The following is a 12,646-nucleotide window of genomic DNA, read 5'->3' on the forward strand; positions in this document are numbered from 1 at the left end:
GGGACCGAACAGCCGCGGTCCGCGCGCAGGTGGTCTTGCGAGAGGCGGGGAGACACGTCCGCGGGCGGGGGCGCGGGGGGCGTCGGCTGGGACGCGCTCTGCTCCGGGTCTGGCGCGCGGACGAAGTCGGGGTCGGCGGGCGGGCGGCCGTGCGGCACGCGGCGGTGGGCGGGGCGCGCTCCCGCCGCCGCCCTGGAGTTTCTGGAAGAGGCGACCCCGGCCCTGGCCCGAGGGGACCTGCCTCCCGGAGACCCCGCGACTGGGTCGCCCCGCCCCCGACGGGCAGAGAGAAGGCAAGCTGAGGAAAAAATACACTGTTTATTACTCACTCGAAATGTCACATGTGCTTTTAAAAATTAAAACTCTTTATTTAAACATTTCAATAGCATCTTAATCAACTTGGTGGCAGCAAAAGAAGCACTACCAAAGACAAGTATTTTGAAAAGCGTTTACAAAAATACATCGCACAAAGTCCTAGCCTGCATCTTTAAAAATAAATTAATATTCAAAATATTTCCACCCCAACTCCCAAATTTAGTTTTTTATATAGGAAATTTTAATTTATATATTTATCCTGTAATATATGAAACATCTGTGTACATTTTACCCAACTTAACTGCATAGGCATGAGTTCCAAATCTAACAAGAGTGAAAAAATGCTACTTTATGTATTTCTGTATTTTGAGGACTGTTGTGCAATATACATAAAACTCCTCAGAAAACCAGTCAGCACCATCTTTTTATCTTTTTCTGAAAATACAAGTATGGTACACCAAAAAACTCTTAACCCAGTAAAACTTAAATAATTTTTAAGGTAAAACATCTGTAACACTTTGAGTGCCTTGCAGATATCTCATTTATAAAGTCTGCTCAGTAAAATATTCTAAGTATTAAATATTAATTATAACCAAAACATGTCTCACAGGAATTAGAGAGCGGACCACAGTAGCAGCAACCCAAGGCCAGCCCCACCCAGCGCCAGGACAAGGTGCTGCTGGAAAGATGGAATCGCCACATGGAGTGGTTTCATGAATTTGCCACACTGGACAATCTCCTCTGATAACGTTACACCAGTGGAATAAAAACATAAGCCTCTGAAAGATTTAGATCATGTTAGTGTTTGCTTTTCAGCAAAATTCAAAACAGAACCTGAAAACATCCAGGAGAGAGAATTTCTTGGTTCCTATTCATAGTGTGAAGTGAAAGCTGCAGGGGAAGTCTGCCGGGATGAGCCCAGGGGAGACCTGAGAATCTGTTCACGCGCTTGTCTGGATCCAGGCCAGCCGCCTTCCGAGCAGACCCACTTCAGCCTGCAACAGGCGGGGCTCCAGGATTCCTGGCTGGTTAAGGCAGGCCACGTCCTGACAGAAGAGCCTCCTCAGGAGGAGCACACTGAGCAGAAGCCCACAGGTTCTGTATTTCCCCACCTGGCGACTTAAAATAACTACTGGTGCTGAACTGGGGGCAATCTCACCCCAGAGGAAGGGGGCTCAGAGCTCTGAACTTTGGTGACCTTGTTCTTCCCTGAAAGAGACGTGCGGGGCTGAACAGATAAACGCCATCTGCCCCAGGAGTCCTTGTAAAGGGCCAGTGAAAGGCCAGGCCATCACGGCTTCAAGAACACTTCCAACCTCTTAACTTCTGCTTTGTTCCTGATGTCAAGCAAATACAAATATAAAGAGCTTTATGTTCACAAACAAATCCCCCACCCCCCAAAAGCAAGTGTCTTTGTGAACCATACATTCAAATGAATTTCCAGAGGTCACCTGCAATGACGGGCCCCCGCACACCCGGCACGCAGCATGCAGTGTTTCCTGTGGACAGAAGAGGGAGCGGGGGGTCAGAGCAGTGATCACGTCCATGTCTGTGCCCTGCCAGCAGCCGGCAGCATTGAATGAAGGGTAACGCTGTCCTGCTGTCGGCGCCGGCATTCACAGAGGGTCCCAGTGTTCCAGGCCGTCCCAGTATATACAGATGTGCGAGCGCGGGCATGCTCTTTACTTGATAGGTTCTCCATGGACTCTGAACCGATAAAGACACGTGTATTCAGGATGGCCCCAATTAGAAAAAATCCGAAGTTCCACTATCTGGAAAGCTCCTTCAGGTCTTTTCTGAAATCGAAGTGGGGAAAAAAATCATACTCACTTCACGTTAACACCCCCAAGCCCAATCACTCCCAGCTATGACATCTGACTCAAGCAGCCCAGCTGGAGGTGAAGGTTTTCAACGTGAGCTACATCATCTTTCATACACAGAGCTCAGAAATCCGAGGACTCCCTACGTCTGACACTTCTATAAAAGCCCAATGTACACTACGGAGGCCCTTTCAGGAACAGAGAGGCCAGGAAGCGCAGACCAGGTCCTTGGAGGCTGGGCCTCAGGCACCGTGGGAAGTCCTGTTAGCCTCACCGTGTCCTGGCGGTGCGAGGTCCTTACCGGGGTGGGGAACGTCTGCAGGGACTCCCCGTCTTGGTCGTAGGTAAACTGCCCCAGGAGCTGTCCCTCCTCTTGATACTCACTTTCTAACCCCTGAAACAAAAGCACACAGCCTCTAAGTACAGGGACACGCCCACGAGCCAGCTGGGACCGCGGACGTGGGGAAAGGGCCCCTCCGGTGCAGCAGGGGCGCCGGACATCCTGCCGAGGGCTCCGCGCAGACACATCCCCAAGTGCACGAGGTGGGCGCCGCTGCTCCCAGGACACCAGAGGAACACCGAGGCTGAAAGAGGGCCCACGGGCAGGTGGCGGAGAAGTGACTGTCTGACTGCGCAGACCGCGTCACCCATGTGGCCCCCTGTGCCCTCCCGCTCCCAATTGGAGAACCAGGTCCCCAGTGAGCAGGTCAGCAGCATACAGGGCCCAGAGAAGGTCAACTCACACAGACAGAAGGTAGAGGGAAGGGGCCAGGACCGGGGAGAGTCAGCGTTTAACGGGACAGTCTCAGTCTGGGAAGATGGAAGGTCCTGGAGATGGTGGCAGTGATGGCCACAGCAGTGTAAACGTGCTTCGTGTCCGAGCTGCACACCTCAACATGGTTAAGGTGGTGTATTCATGTCGTGCGTCTTACCACAATAAACAAGTAACAGCAGGAAACACAGGTGCCACCTGAATGTCTTGTCTCCTGATGGGACAGGACTCTCCAGGCACACAGGTGCCTTGGGAGAAGTGACAGGCTGTGAGCAGGTGCGAGCAAACGCACAGTGAAGCCTGACGCGAGGTGGGCCTGTAGCAGCATTATACCTGACTACTATCCTTACGTTAAAAGCTCAAATACTCATAAGGAAACTAAGAGCCCAAAAGATAAAAGAATAGAAACAAAACTAGAACCTACAAAAAAAGGAAACATGCATTAAGACACAAAGAAATATGGAGTAAGAGGAGATTTTTCATCCGTCCGTCAGCAGAGGTGTTAGAGAGGACGCAAAGGAACTACAAGAAGCTGCAGGTAGGGGTGCCAGCGGCACAGGGGTCAGTGGCCCTTGCTACCCTGCGGACAGCGACAGCACCTCAGTGCCGAGCCTCAGGACTGAGCTGAAGGTGTGAAGGCGCTGCACTTGTCCTGCAGTGTGGGGCCGAGGTGTCAGCAGCAGGAGGACCGGCCAAGTGCACAAGGGTCAGTGACACAGCAGTGCCTTCCGCTGCCATGTGGGAGGAGCGGGTGAAGGGGCCAAGTGTCCGGTGATGGACGGCGACCCCTCTAGTAGACAGATGTCAGGACGACCTGTCTGCACACCTGACGTTAGTGAAGTTCATTGCCAGGGAGAAATGTGCACGGCAAGCTCTTTTTTTTAAGGCAGGAAATGAAGTTTTACAGACAGTGTTGGCCAAGTGCACTCCTCAGGCGAAATGCCACAGCATCAACGGTGGCATCCACGGGGCCGGGGTCCCGGTGTGCTCCCCTCCCGCACTTTCCGGTCCACTCGGCCTCACGCTGCATCAAAATCGCCCTCACAGCGATCAGACGCAAGAGGTGAGGCCGAGCCCTCCAGGCTGTCGGGCTGTGCTTGAAACCACGCAGGTTCGTAAGTCACCTCCTGGGAAAGTCTCCACGGTCACCTGCTCCTCAGAGCGTTAAGGGCAGGGAGGCTGGGAGACGGCACAGGGCACACACGCACATCACGGGCCCTCACGGGGTGTGTCTCGGGGAGCCTTCCAGAGCGGGCAGGGCTCCCCGTGGGCCGGGGACGAGGCACTCACGTAGACCGCAAAGTCCTTGGGGGCGCTGGTGATGTTGCCCGTGGGCGACAGGGTCTTCGGGATGTGCTCCAGGGTGAAGGCGGTCGGGTGGACCCGCATGGACAGCCTCACCACAAGGTACCCCTGGGAGCCTCGGAACGCCCAGCAGTTCCCTGGGTAGATGTCAGGCTGGGGGAAAGCAGACACGCACACTTAGCTGAACTCTTCACCACTCAAAACGCAGCAGTGATAGGAAAATCGGTTAATACTGAGAGAAAGACAGAAGAAATTCTGCTGGCAAGAAACCATCATAAGCAAACCAGAAGACAAAGTTGCGAAAGGCACCTGGGACTTAATCCCAAAGGGTACCCACTGTCCACAGGGCCAGGCGAGCTGTCTGAGCATTGGCCGGGACCTCACAGAACAAGGTGCCACAAACACCCCTCAAAGAAAAACAGCTCTGAGCAGTCCTCCGACACAGGGAAGATGCTCCACCTCGTGAAGCAACAAGGAAAAACACAACTGGCAGAGACCCACCTGACAGACTGACAGGGAGCCCCGAACCTGGCGACACCTGCGGGCACTGCTGTGGACACTCCCACACTCAACCCCCACCTTGGAGCCAGAGCCAGCAACACCGGGAGAATGGCCTGTGCCCCTGCCTGGGACCCCGGCCCCCACCATGCTGGCAGAGCACACAGCACAGCAGGAGCTCCCCACCCCACCAGAATGTCCACCCGCAACAGAGGTGCTGTGAGCCTGTGCCAAGGCCTGGTCAGATGGGCCGCGGGGCCGCTGTGGGGGACCGTAGCGTGACCCCAGTGCCCGGGGCGGGTGGGCAGGGATGTGCACAGAGCTGGGGGGCGCCCGGGCTCAGTCCTGGTGGTCCCCGCCCAGGAACCCACCTGCGGCCTCTGTGCAAAGGGCTCTAGCCCTGTGGCCAAGCTCCCTCTGCCCACAGAGCTTGCACGTGAGCCTCCCTTGTAGGGGGCCGGTCCTCCATCTGCCGCTCCTAGATTTTTCAGACTCTGCTAGGAGCCCGTCTGTCACTCAGCCTGTGACAGTTGGGGTCCTCGTTCCCAGCATCCCCCCATCAGGTGTCTGCGTGGCCCTGAGCAGGCCCACCTCCCGCGCTCCCACCCACACCCGCCCCCCCCCCAGAGTGCGGCCAACTCCTTCCTCATCTCCAGACCCAGTCTGCAAGGCAGGGACATCCTGGGACGTGGGGACTCTCGGGACATCTGACCTAGGTCATGGCGAGGGGTGCAACTAGCGTAGCTGAGGCCACAGTGTGAAGGTGGCCCAGCAGCCGTGCTGACCCACCTGTGCTTCCAGACGCCAGGCCACGCAGTCTGCCCGGTGCTGACCATGGAGGGAGAGCCACGCAGTGCCCCCTGCGGACGCCTGCCTGGGCCGCCAAGGACAAGACAGGTACTGGGGCAGGGGCCGGACCAGAGGCCCTGGAGCGCCAGGCGCACCGACACTGACTGAATGCTGCACCTAGTCACAGATCCTCTGGCCTGGGCTGGTGCTCGCCACGTGAGAGCCAGCGACCACGTGGACCTTCCACGTAAAAAGAGTGACCGCAATTTCTTCAAAACACGTCATTAAGAGAAGGCCGCGTTTTAGTACTGGGGTAAAGTGAATGGATCTGAGCCCTGAAGTCCCCGTGCTCCTGCCCTCTGCGGTGGCCAAAGCAGCAGGGCCCGCTGGAGACACGGCGGGTAGGAGCTCGGCAAACACAGGTCACCAAGGGAGGGGTCTTCTTGCGACGCCACCCGTGCCCCTACCCCATTCTACTTCCTTAAAACCACAGCACACAACCAGGTCTCGAAGCCATAGCACGCCCTGCAGCCGACAGGGAGCACCCGCAGACAAGGCGGGGGAGGCCCCACACCAGACAGGACGCCAAGCTCCAACATGAGGAACACCTGGCGGCGTCGAGCGGGTGCCGGGCTGCTTCCCAGGCTGTCGAGCCCACACCTGGGAGGTGCGCCCTGGGTGTGTCTTGCTCCCCAGCTGGCTGAGGACACACGCCACCCGGCCGCTCACCTGGATCACAACGCGGGGGGACTGGGACAGGTACCAGAGCGGGATGCCGAACAGGCTGATGAGCGCCGTCCTGGTCTCGTACGTCTCCGAACAGCGAGTACTCAAGATGCTGCCGCCTGCAAGAGGAGGCGAGACCCGTTTCAGCACGGACGCCACCACAGAGGAAGCAGCGCCACTGCCCCCCAGGGGTTCATCGGAAACGCTCTGAAGGGTCTCAAGTTTCTAACCTGCCCAAAGGCCCTCCTACCCTCAGACCAACTCCACTCCTGGCTTCACCGTCCCCACGTTCTGCATTACAGTCTGCAGCTGCCACTGCAGGACACGCTTTGCACTGACTGCAGACCGGAAACTCCGCCACGGGTTCCCCACCTGCTACTACGCAGCAGGGACTCTGAACGAGCTCGGGTCACGTCTTCAACTAAGAACAAGGCACCTGCCAGGCACCAGCCACCGGCAGGTGGGCTTTCAGAGGCCGGCCCAACCGTCAGGACAGCTGCCAGCTGCCGGGCGGGTGCAAGTGTCTGCTCACTGCCAGGCTCGGGGCTGCCGCTTCCAGTGACAGAAATGTCCAGAGTTGGACGGAAGCCCGCTGAGCTGTGCACTTTAAAGTGGTGACGTTTACGTCATGAGAACTGTATCTCGATAATGACGATAATTTTAAAAGCGTTAAGAAGTCCAGTTTGCCCGTCAATAGGAAGCAGGGCGGACAGGACACTGGTGCCAAAGCAGCCCAACAAGCCAGTGCAGAAAACGGAGATACATTAAAAACATGTAAGCGAGTAACACAAGTGGAAACTCCTGAAAGCTCGTACTGGTCGTCCTAGGACACGACGGTCCCTCCCTCTGGCTGCCCACCACGGGCCCTGAGGACACCCACAAGACCCAGCCCCAGGCCCCAGGGACTCTCCTGAGAATGGGGGAGGGGGCTGGCCAGGTGGGAACTTACCAAAAAACAGCATGACTTTGGTCCACCTCATCAACAGGCCGGAACTTTTGAACCACTGAACTGTCTTTAAAATATTCTATTCTCGTTCTAAAAATGTTTCTCTTTAAATACAGTGACTCCCTTTTTAAACTTAAAATGAAACTACAAGAGGCCAGAAAACTCTACTTTTTTGGATACTAAAAACCACGAGGGTATGCGTGACTTCAAGGTCTGATGGACCCATTTCTCAATGGGAAAGTCAGTAGGTTTCAGTCGCCTGCTGCACCCTGTGTGGAGCAGTGGTTTTCAAACAGGTCTCTGGGACACAGGAAGAAAACCCTCAAAGCCGTGTTTACCCTCACTGCGCTCATTCTGCACAGCTGTCTCTCGTGCTGTTTTACGGAGCACGGACAGGACGTGTCGAGAGAAGAGGAGGAGGCAGGGGTTCTACCAGGAGGGCAAGAACTGGAGACGTGGAAGAACCCAAAAGCTGCTGAAATGCCCCTAAATGGGGACTTCACTGACACCACCATCAGCCCCCGGCTGGTGCGCTCAGCTTAGCCGCCAGCCCTTCGAAACAGAACACGAGGGGCTCGCCGAGGAGAAAGCTCTCTCCCAGCAGGTTCGGGTTCTACCAGGGCGGCTACCGCTGGGCCCCTCGGGTTGACGTCTCGCTGGCAGGGCCCGTACTTACCCCCAGACTCCAGGGCAAAGTCCACCATGCCGGTCTTGTCCTGGGAGTACAGCTTCAAGGCGCTGTCCACGATGGCGCGCGCTTGCTGCGCGGAGGGGGTGCCCACGAGGACCGACGCCGCGGCAGCATCAGAAACAAGACTTACGCGTTAATCGCAGAAACAGACGCCAGACGCGTCTCCTAAGAACCACGTCCCGCCAACTCGACTTGGGGCCTGACCGGCCAGACTCGGCCCCGCACTAGACTGCGGGTCCATCAGACAGGGCGGGCAGGCCCAGAGCCTTTCCACCCAGGCTCAGACACAGGCACAGAGCCCTCCAAGCCTGAACTCCGAGTCAGAGAAGTGGACACAGCGGGCCGACAGTCAGAGTCACTCAGACTGTGTCATGGGGACCCTGTGTAAACTCCAGATGGTATGTGGCCACCCAGGTAGGAAAGATCCTTGGGACAAGAACGGCAGCGAAGCACAGAGTACTCCTGAGAAGCAGACTGACGGCAGCAGCTGGCACGCGCCTCCCTTGTGCCACGCGAGGCGCCACGCCCTTCCGCGAGGGCCGGCCCCCAGGAGCCCGCCCTCGGACCAGAACGCCACGGCCTCTCTTGTCACCCACTCACCGCTTCTGTTATTCCAGGAACGCCTGCCTCATTCACGGCAGACACCACCGCCTCAGAAGTGGGCATCTGCTTCGTCACGGAGACGTGGTGGGTGATGTTCCTCAGGATCTGCAGCTCTAACTCCCGCAGTAAAACCTGCAGGTCATCCTTGCTTACAAATCGAGAAGAAAACTTCTGGAGCAGCTGTTCGAGAGAGCCATCCTGATGGTCACCCGAAAACAGGAGCCTGACCGTTTCTCGGACTTGGGTGTCCACCTAGGAAATCACGAGTGAGTGTGGCATGAATCTGCCGTCCTAGCAAAATCATCGTGACTCTTCACCCTGTCACCCTAGGTCTGCCGGGAGACTCAGCCCCTCAAAACCGTGGCATAAAAGGGACACAACTCCTTCCTCCGCGCGGACCTTGAGAGCCCTCACAGAAGCCGGAGCAGGTTCCCGAGGACGGGCGGAGAAGCCAGCGCCCTGTGTGCCCACAGGGCTGCAGGAAGAAGGGCCCCGGCAGCCAGCACCCGAAAGGAGACGTTCCGCAGGCAGCATCATTGCCACACACGATGACGTGTGTGACCACCACCCTGCCTCAGAGACCAGGATGGGGAGGAAAGGCCCTGGGTGTCCCGTGGTGCCACCCCCGGGACCCCCGCGCCCACCTGCACTGGGGCTGCCGCCCCTGCATCGGCAGTCCCGAGTGCGGCTGATCATTTTGCAGACTGTGTACCTCTGTGACTCGTGCCTATTCTGAGGCCTTCCCCCAAAGCCTGCAGGCACCCCACTCCCCCACCGGCACTGGTGCAACTGTCATCACTTGAGGACCGAGGAACCGTCATTCATCTAACCTCAAACCTGACTGGGGAGATGTCCCCGCCCGCTCCGCCCCGACGGTGCTGCCTCCTGGGAGCCCAGACCCCACGGCGGGGCCACGTGCACCTTGCCTCCTGCCTCTGACTTAGCACGTTTGCCATTCAAACACTGGCCTTTTCATTTCCACGCAGCTCTAACTGTCCAGGTCTCCTAGTCCGCATGAGGACACACGGGCCGGAAGCAGTGTCTGGGAGCTGGGTGTGAGACACAGCTGCAGCCAAGTCTGGTGGTGAGAAGGCACAGCTGCCCAGGGAGAGGCTGGCCTTGGCCGCCGGAGCGCAAAGGACAGACGCGCACTCGCGTCCACGTCCCACGTCACTGGAATGGGGGATGTCGAGGAGCTGGATTTTTAATTATTTTCTCTCAAGTGTTAAAAGACTTCAAACACAGTAAACTACAGCCTTCAAAGAAAGCTGAAGTTAATGTAAACGTAGGCCATCAACCCGAGTGTTCTTCTATTTTCTGTGATAAAACAAGATGTGAAACGTGAGGAAACGTACGTTCCACGTACGGCGCCCACCTTCTCACAGCTGTTGCCTGTGCACTGCAGCCCGGCGGTCAGGTCCGACTTCAGACGGCCCAGCTCCTGCTCCAGGTGCCGGACCAGGGCAAGGAGGCGCTGGGCCTCGTCCATCCCGCTGGGAAGGGGGAGACGGGTCAGCTGCCGGCAGCAGCACATGCAGGACAAACTGGCCACACTCCCAGGCAGGTCAGCTGAAACTCAGCAGCCTGCCCACAGCAGCAGGGAAGCGCCACCAGGTTCAGGTCAGAATCCGGAGGTCTTCTCCCCCGTCAGCGTCCACGTGCACACGCGCACACGCACCCCCACCCAGGCAGGAGGCCCAGCACGCTCAGCGGTGCTGGGGGGCACGCCAAACTATTAAAGATTTAAAACCTATGCCTAGCTCCTTAAATTTCTGAAAAAGACTTCAGAAGTGAGACAATATTTATTGATAACCATTTTAAAGTTAAATATGAACTTTTCACGTTACTGGAAGAGAAAACTAAACTAAAAATGTATGGCTTCAGGGTTTTAATCATTCTATGTTAATGTATGTATGTTACAAACCATCACAACATGTTTGTTTAGACGTAGGTACAGTCATTCAGAGGCCGACAGTCCATGTCTCAGGAGAGCTCACTCCAGGACACACATGGAGGGCCGGCCTCACGGATCAGAACACCTTTCTCCTGCAGCGAAGGCTGTGCAGGGAAGTAGCGAAGTTATCCCTGTCCTCGCAGAAGGACAGGTGGGGTCTAAGAGCCGCAGAAACACACGAGCCCAGCGACAGGAGGACGTGGCTTAGAGTACAGCCCCATCAATTATGGGAGCAACGGAGGGTGAGGGTGTCCTGTCCTGACAAAGGGGTGCAGAGGGCCCGGATGGTAAAGCCAAGGGTGTGAGAGGGACAGCCACCCTGTGGCTCAGAAGGAGGCTCCAGGCTGCCAGGGCAGTCCGGGGGAGCGGACACGTGCGGAGGAGAGGGGACCTGGGTGTGAGGACCAAATGCCACCACCCTTAGGCCGCTGAGAGATGGGGCTGCGTCTACTGGAGAGGCTGCTGAGTGGGGACAAGGGCCGAGCCAGGTGGCGTGGGGCCCGCTCTACCCTGGGACATGAGCTCGTCCGGCCCTGGGGCCCCTGTAGACCCGTCCAGGCAGCGAGTCTCTCCAGGCACAGCCAGGGTGACTGCGTGGGGTGACGGCAACAAGCCCCCAGGCCCCCTCCACCCTCAGGTGCCCCAGAGAGGGTCTCTGAGAGGTGAGCGTGCCTGCCCGCCACAGCCCGCCAAAGCCCGCCAAGCCAGGTGCACACAGCGGCCAAAAGGGGGACACGCCAGAGGGACAGGAATTCATCTGAATTTCCCCTACCTCACTGTCCTCAGAGTGGTCTCTTCTAACTCCTTCTGGATGGCCTAAAGGGTGGCAGAAACAGTCCGTTTAAACACACAAGTTACACACTAACTTTCCATGAACCATACACTTGACTTTACATACAGATACAGATATAAATGAAAATGCACACACGTATCTGAGATTTTCTTCCCCCTTAATTCAAAGTCCAGACCTGCCTGCTGGCTGGAGAGGGATGTCTATTTTTCAAAGCAAACTCTTAAAAGACATACACCACGTGCTCAGAGAGGTGCACAAATCACAGGGAGCGGCTTCGTGGGCTTTCGGTTAAGCCGCCCCCGGACTCAGCACGCAGGCTGAGGACGGCGGCACCGCCACCTCTGAGAGTGTCTTCTAAACGCGGAGGGACGAGGGAAAGAAAAGGGCCCGTTTACGCGAGCAGCAGGACTTCCTAAGATGGCAGCTCGCAGACGGGGTGGGTTAGCTGGTCCGCTCGTTAGGCTGAGCCTCGATGGCGCCCAGGGCAGCGGGGGCCCTGGGCGGGTCCAGGCAGGACACCTGCCTCCTCCTCGGCCCCCTCCCCTCCACACTCAGGAAACGTCTGGTCAGCAAATGGACTGCACCCGCAGACACCACCAGTGTCAGCAATGCGGCAGCCAATCCTGAGCCCCCCGAGGGCTGTGTGTCTCCCCTGAGGCCAGCCAGCAGGCACGTCCCCACCGGCCCCGGCCCACACCTGGGTGCCTCCCTCCGCTGCCACCAACGCTGGACCTCAACAGCCCCTCCGACCAGAAAACCGGTCTGCCGGAAGGCTCACACCCCTCTGCCGACAAGGTCACACTGGTGGAGGCTGTGTGACATCCAAGAGACTCGGGGACCCCAGAACCTGGAGACCTGCCTCCTGTTTTCAAAGCCTGGCCCCGGCCCCTCTTAAAAAGACACCAAAAACCAGTGGGCTGCAGACACTCTAACGCTAAAGCTCTGGAGCGGGGCTGCCCAGGGAAAGGCCGCCGGGGAGGGTGCTTTCTTCAGCTTTACGAAGGACGGCGGCAAGTACCTACAGAAGCACCCGAAGGCGGTGGGGCCACGAAGACAGTGACTGGGCGACGACGACGGAGGAAGCCACGTTGCTGGGGCTACAACTAGAGGGTGGAGAGTGGGTACCTCAGAGTTTTCTGTCAGTTTCCTGAGAACATCTTCCAAGTGGGAGATGCGCGATCCATGTTCTTGGTGGGCAGCCACGCAGTCCATCTTGAAGAGGAAAACGAACGAACAAACGGAAAAGAAGGTTAAGCAGCACATCAAGCCCAAACCCGGCCCATCAGGCAAGTCAGTTCCACACGGAGTGCCCAAAAGTGAGGGGCTGTCTGCTCACAAGTGGGCACAGCGTCCTGGAGGTGACGTCCGTGTCTTCACCTGAGAGCCCAAAGGCTGCGCTAAAACAAAACGCCCCAACAGCGCTCGTTACACGAG

General features: G+C 57.3%; 1 protein-coding gene across 14 annotated transcripts in view; it reads right to left on the reverse strand.

The window, feature by feature from the left end:
• Positions 1-344: 344 nt before the first annotated feature.
• The window catches only part of SUN1 (Sad1 and UNC84 domain containing 1), a 42,409-nt gene continuing 30,107 nt past the window's right edge, over positions 345-12,646 (reverse strand). For 11 of the 14 annotated variants that reach the window (XM_072943487.1, XM_072943491.1, XM_072943489.1 and 8 more), the window contains 9 exons: positions 12,338-12,424; positions 11,192-11,235; positions 9,841-9,958; positions 8,463-8,717; positions 7,848-7,932; positions 6,229-6,344; positions 4,198-4,365; positions 2,410-2,529; positions 345-2,111 (listed from right to left, as the gene is read on the reverse strand). In XM_072943487.1, the coding sequence (XP_072799588.1) occupies positions 1,998-2,111; positions 2,410-2,529; positions 4,198-4,365; positions 6,229-6,344; positions 7,848-7,932; positions 8,463-8,717; positions 9,841-9,958; positions 11,192-11,235; positions 12,338-12,424 (1,107 nt within the window). In that variant the 3' untranslated portion in view covers positions 345-1,997. The remainder of the gene's footprint in view (positions 2,112-2,409; positions 2,530-4,197; positions 4,366-6,228; positions 6,345-7,847; positions 7,933-8,462; positions 8,718-9,840; positions 9,959-11,191; positions 11,236-12,337; positions 12,425-12,646) is intronic. The other 3 variants (XM_072943494.1, XM_072943493.1, XM_072943488.1) reach the window with 1 other exon arrangement.

This window comes from Vicugna pacos, chromosome 18 (genome assembly GCF_048564905.1).
Source record: "Vicugna pacos chromosome 18, VicPac4, whole genome shotgun sequence".
In the NCBI taxonomy this organism is placed as follows: Eukaryota; Metazoa; Chordata; class Mammalia; order Artiodactyla; family Camelidae; genus Vicugna; species Vicugna pacos.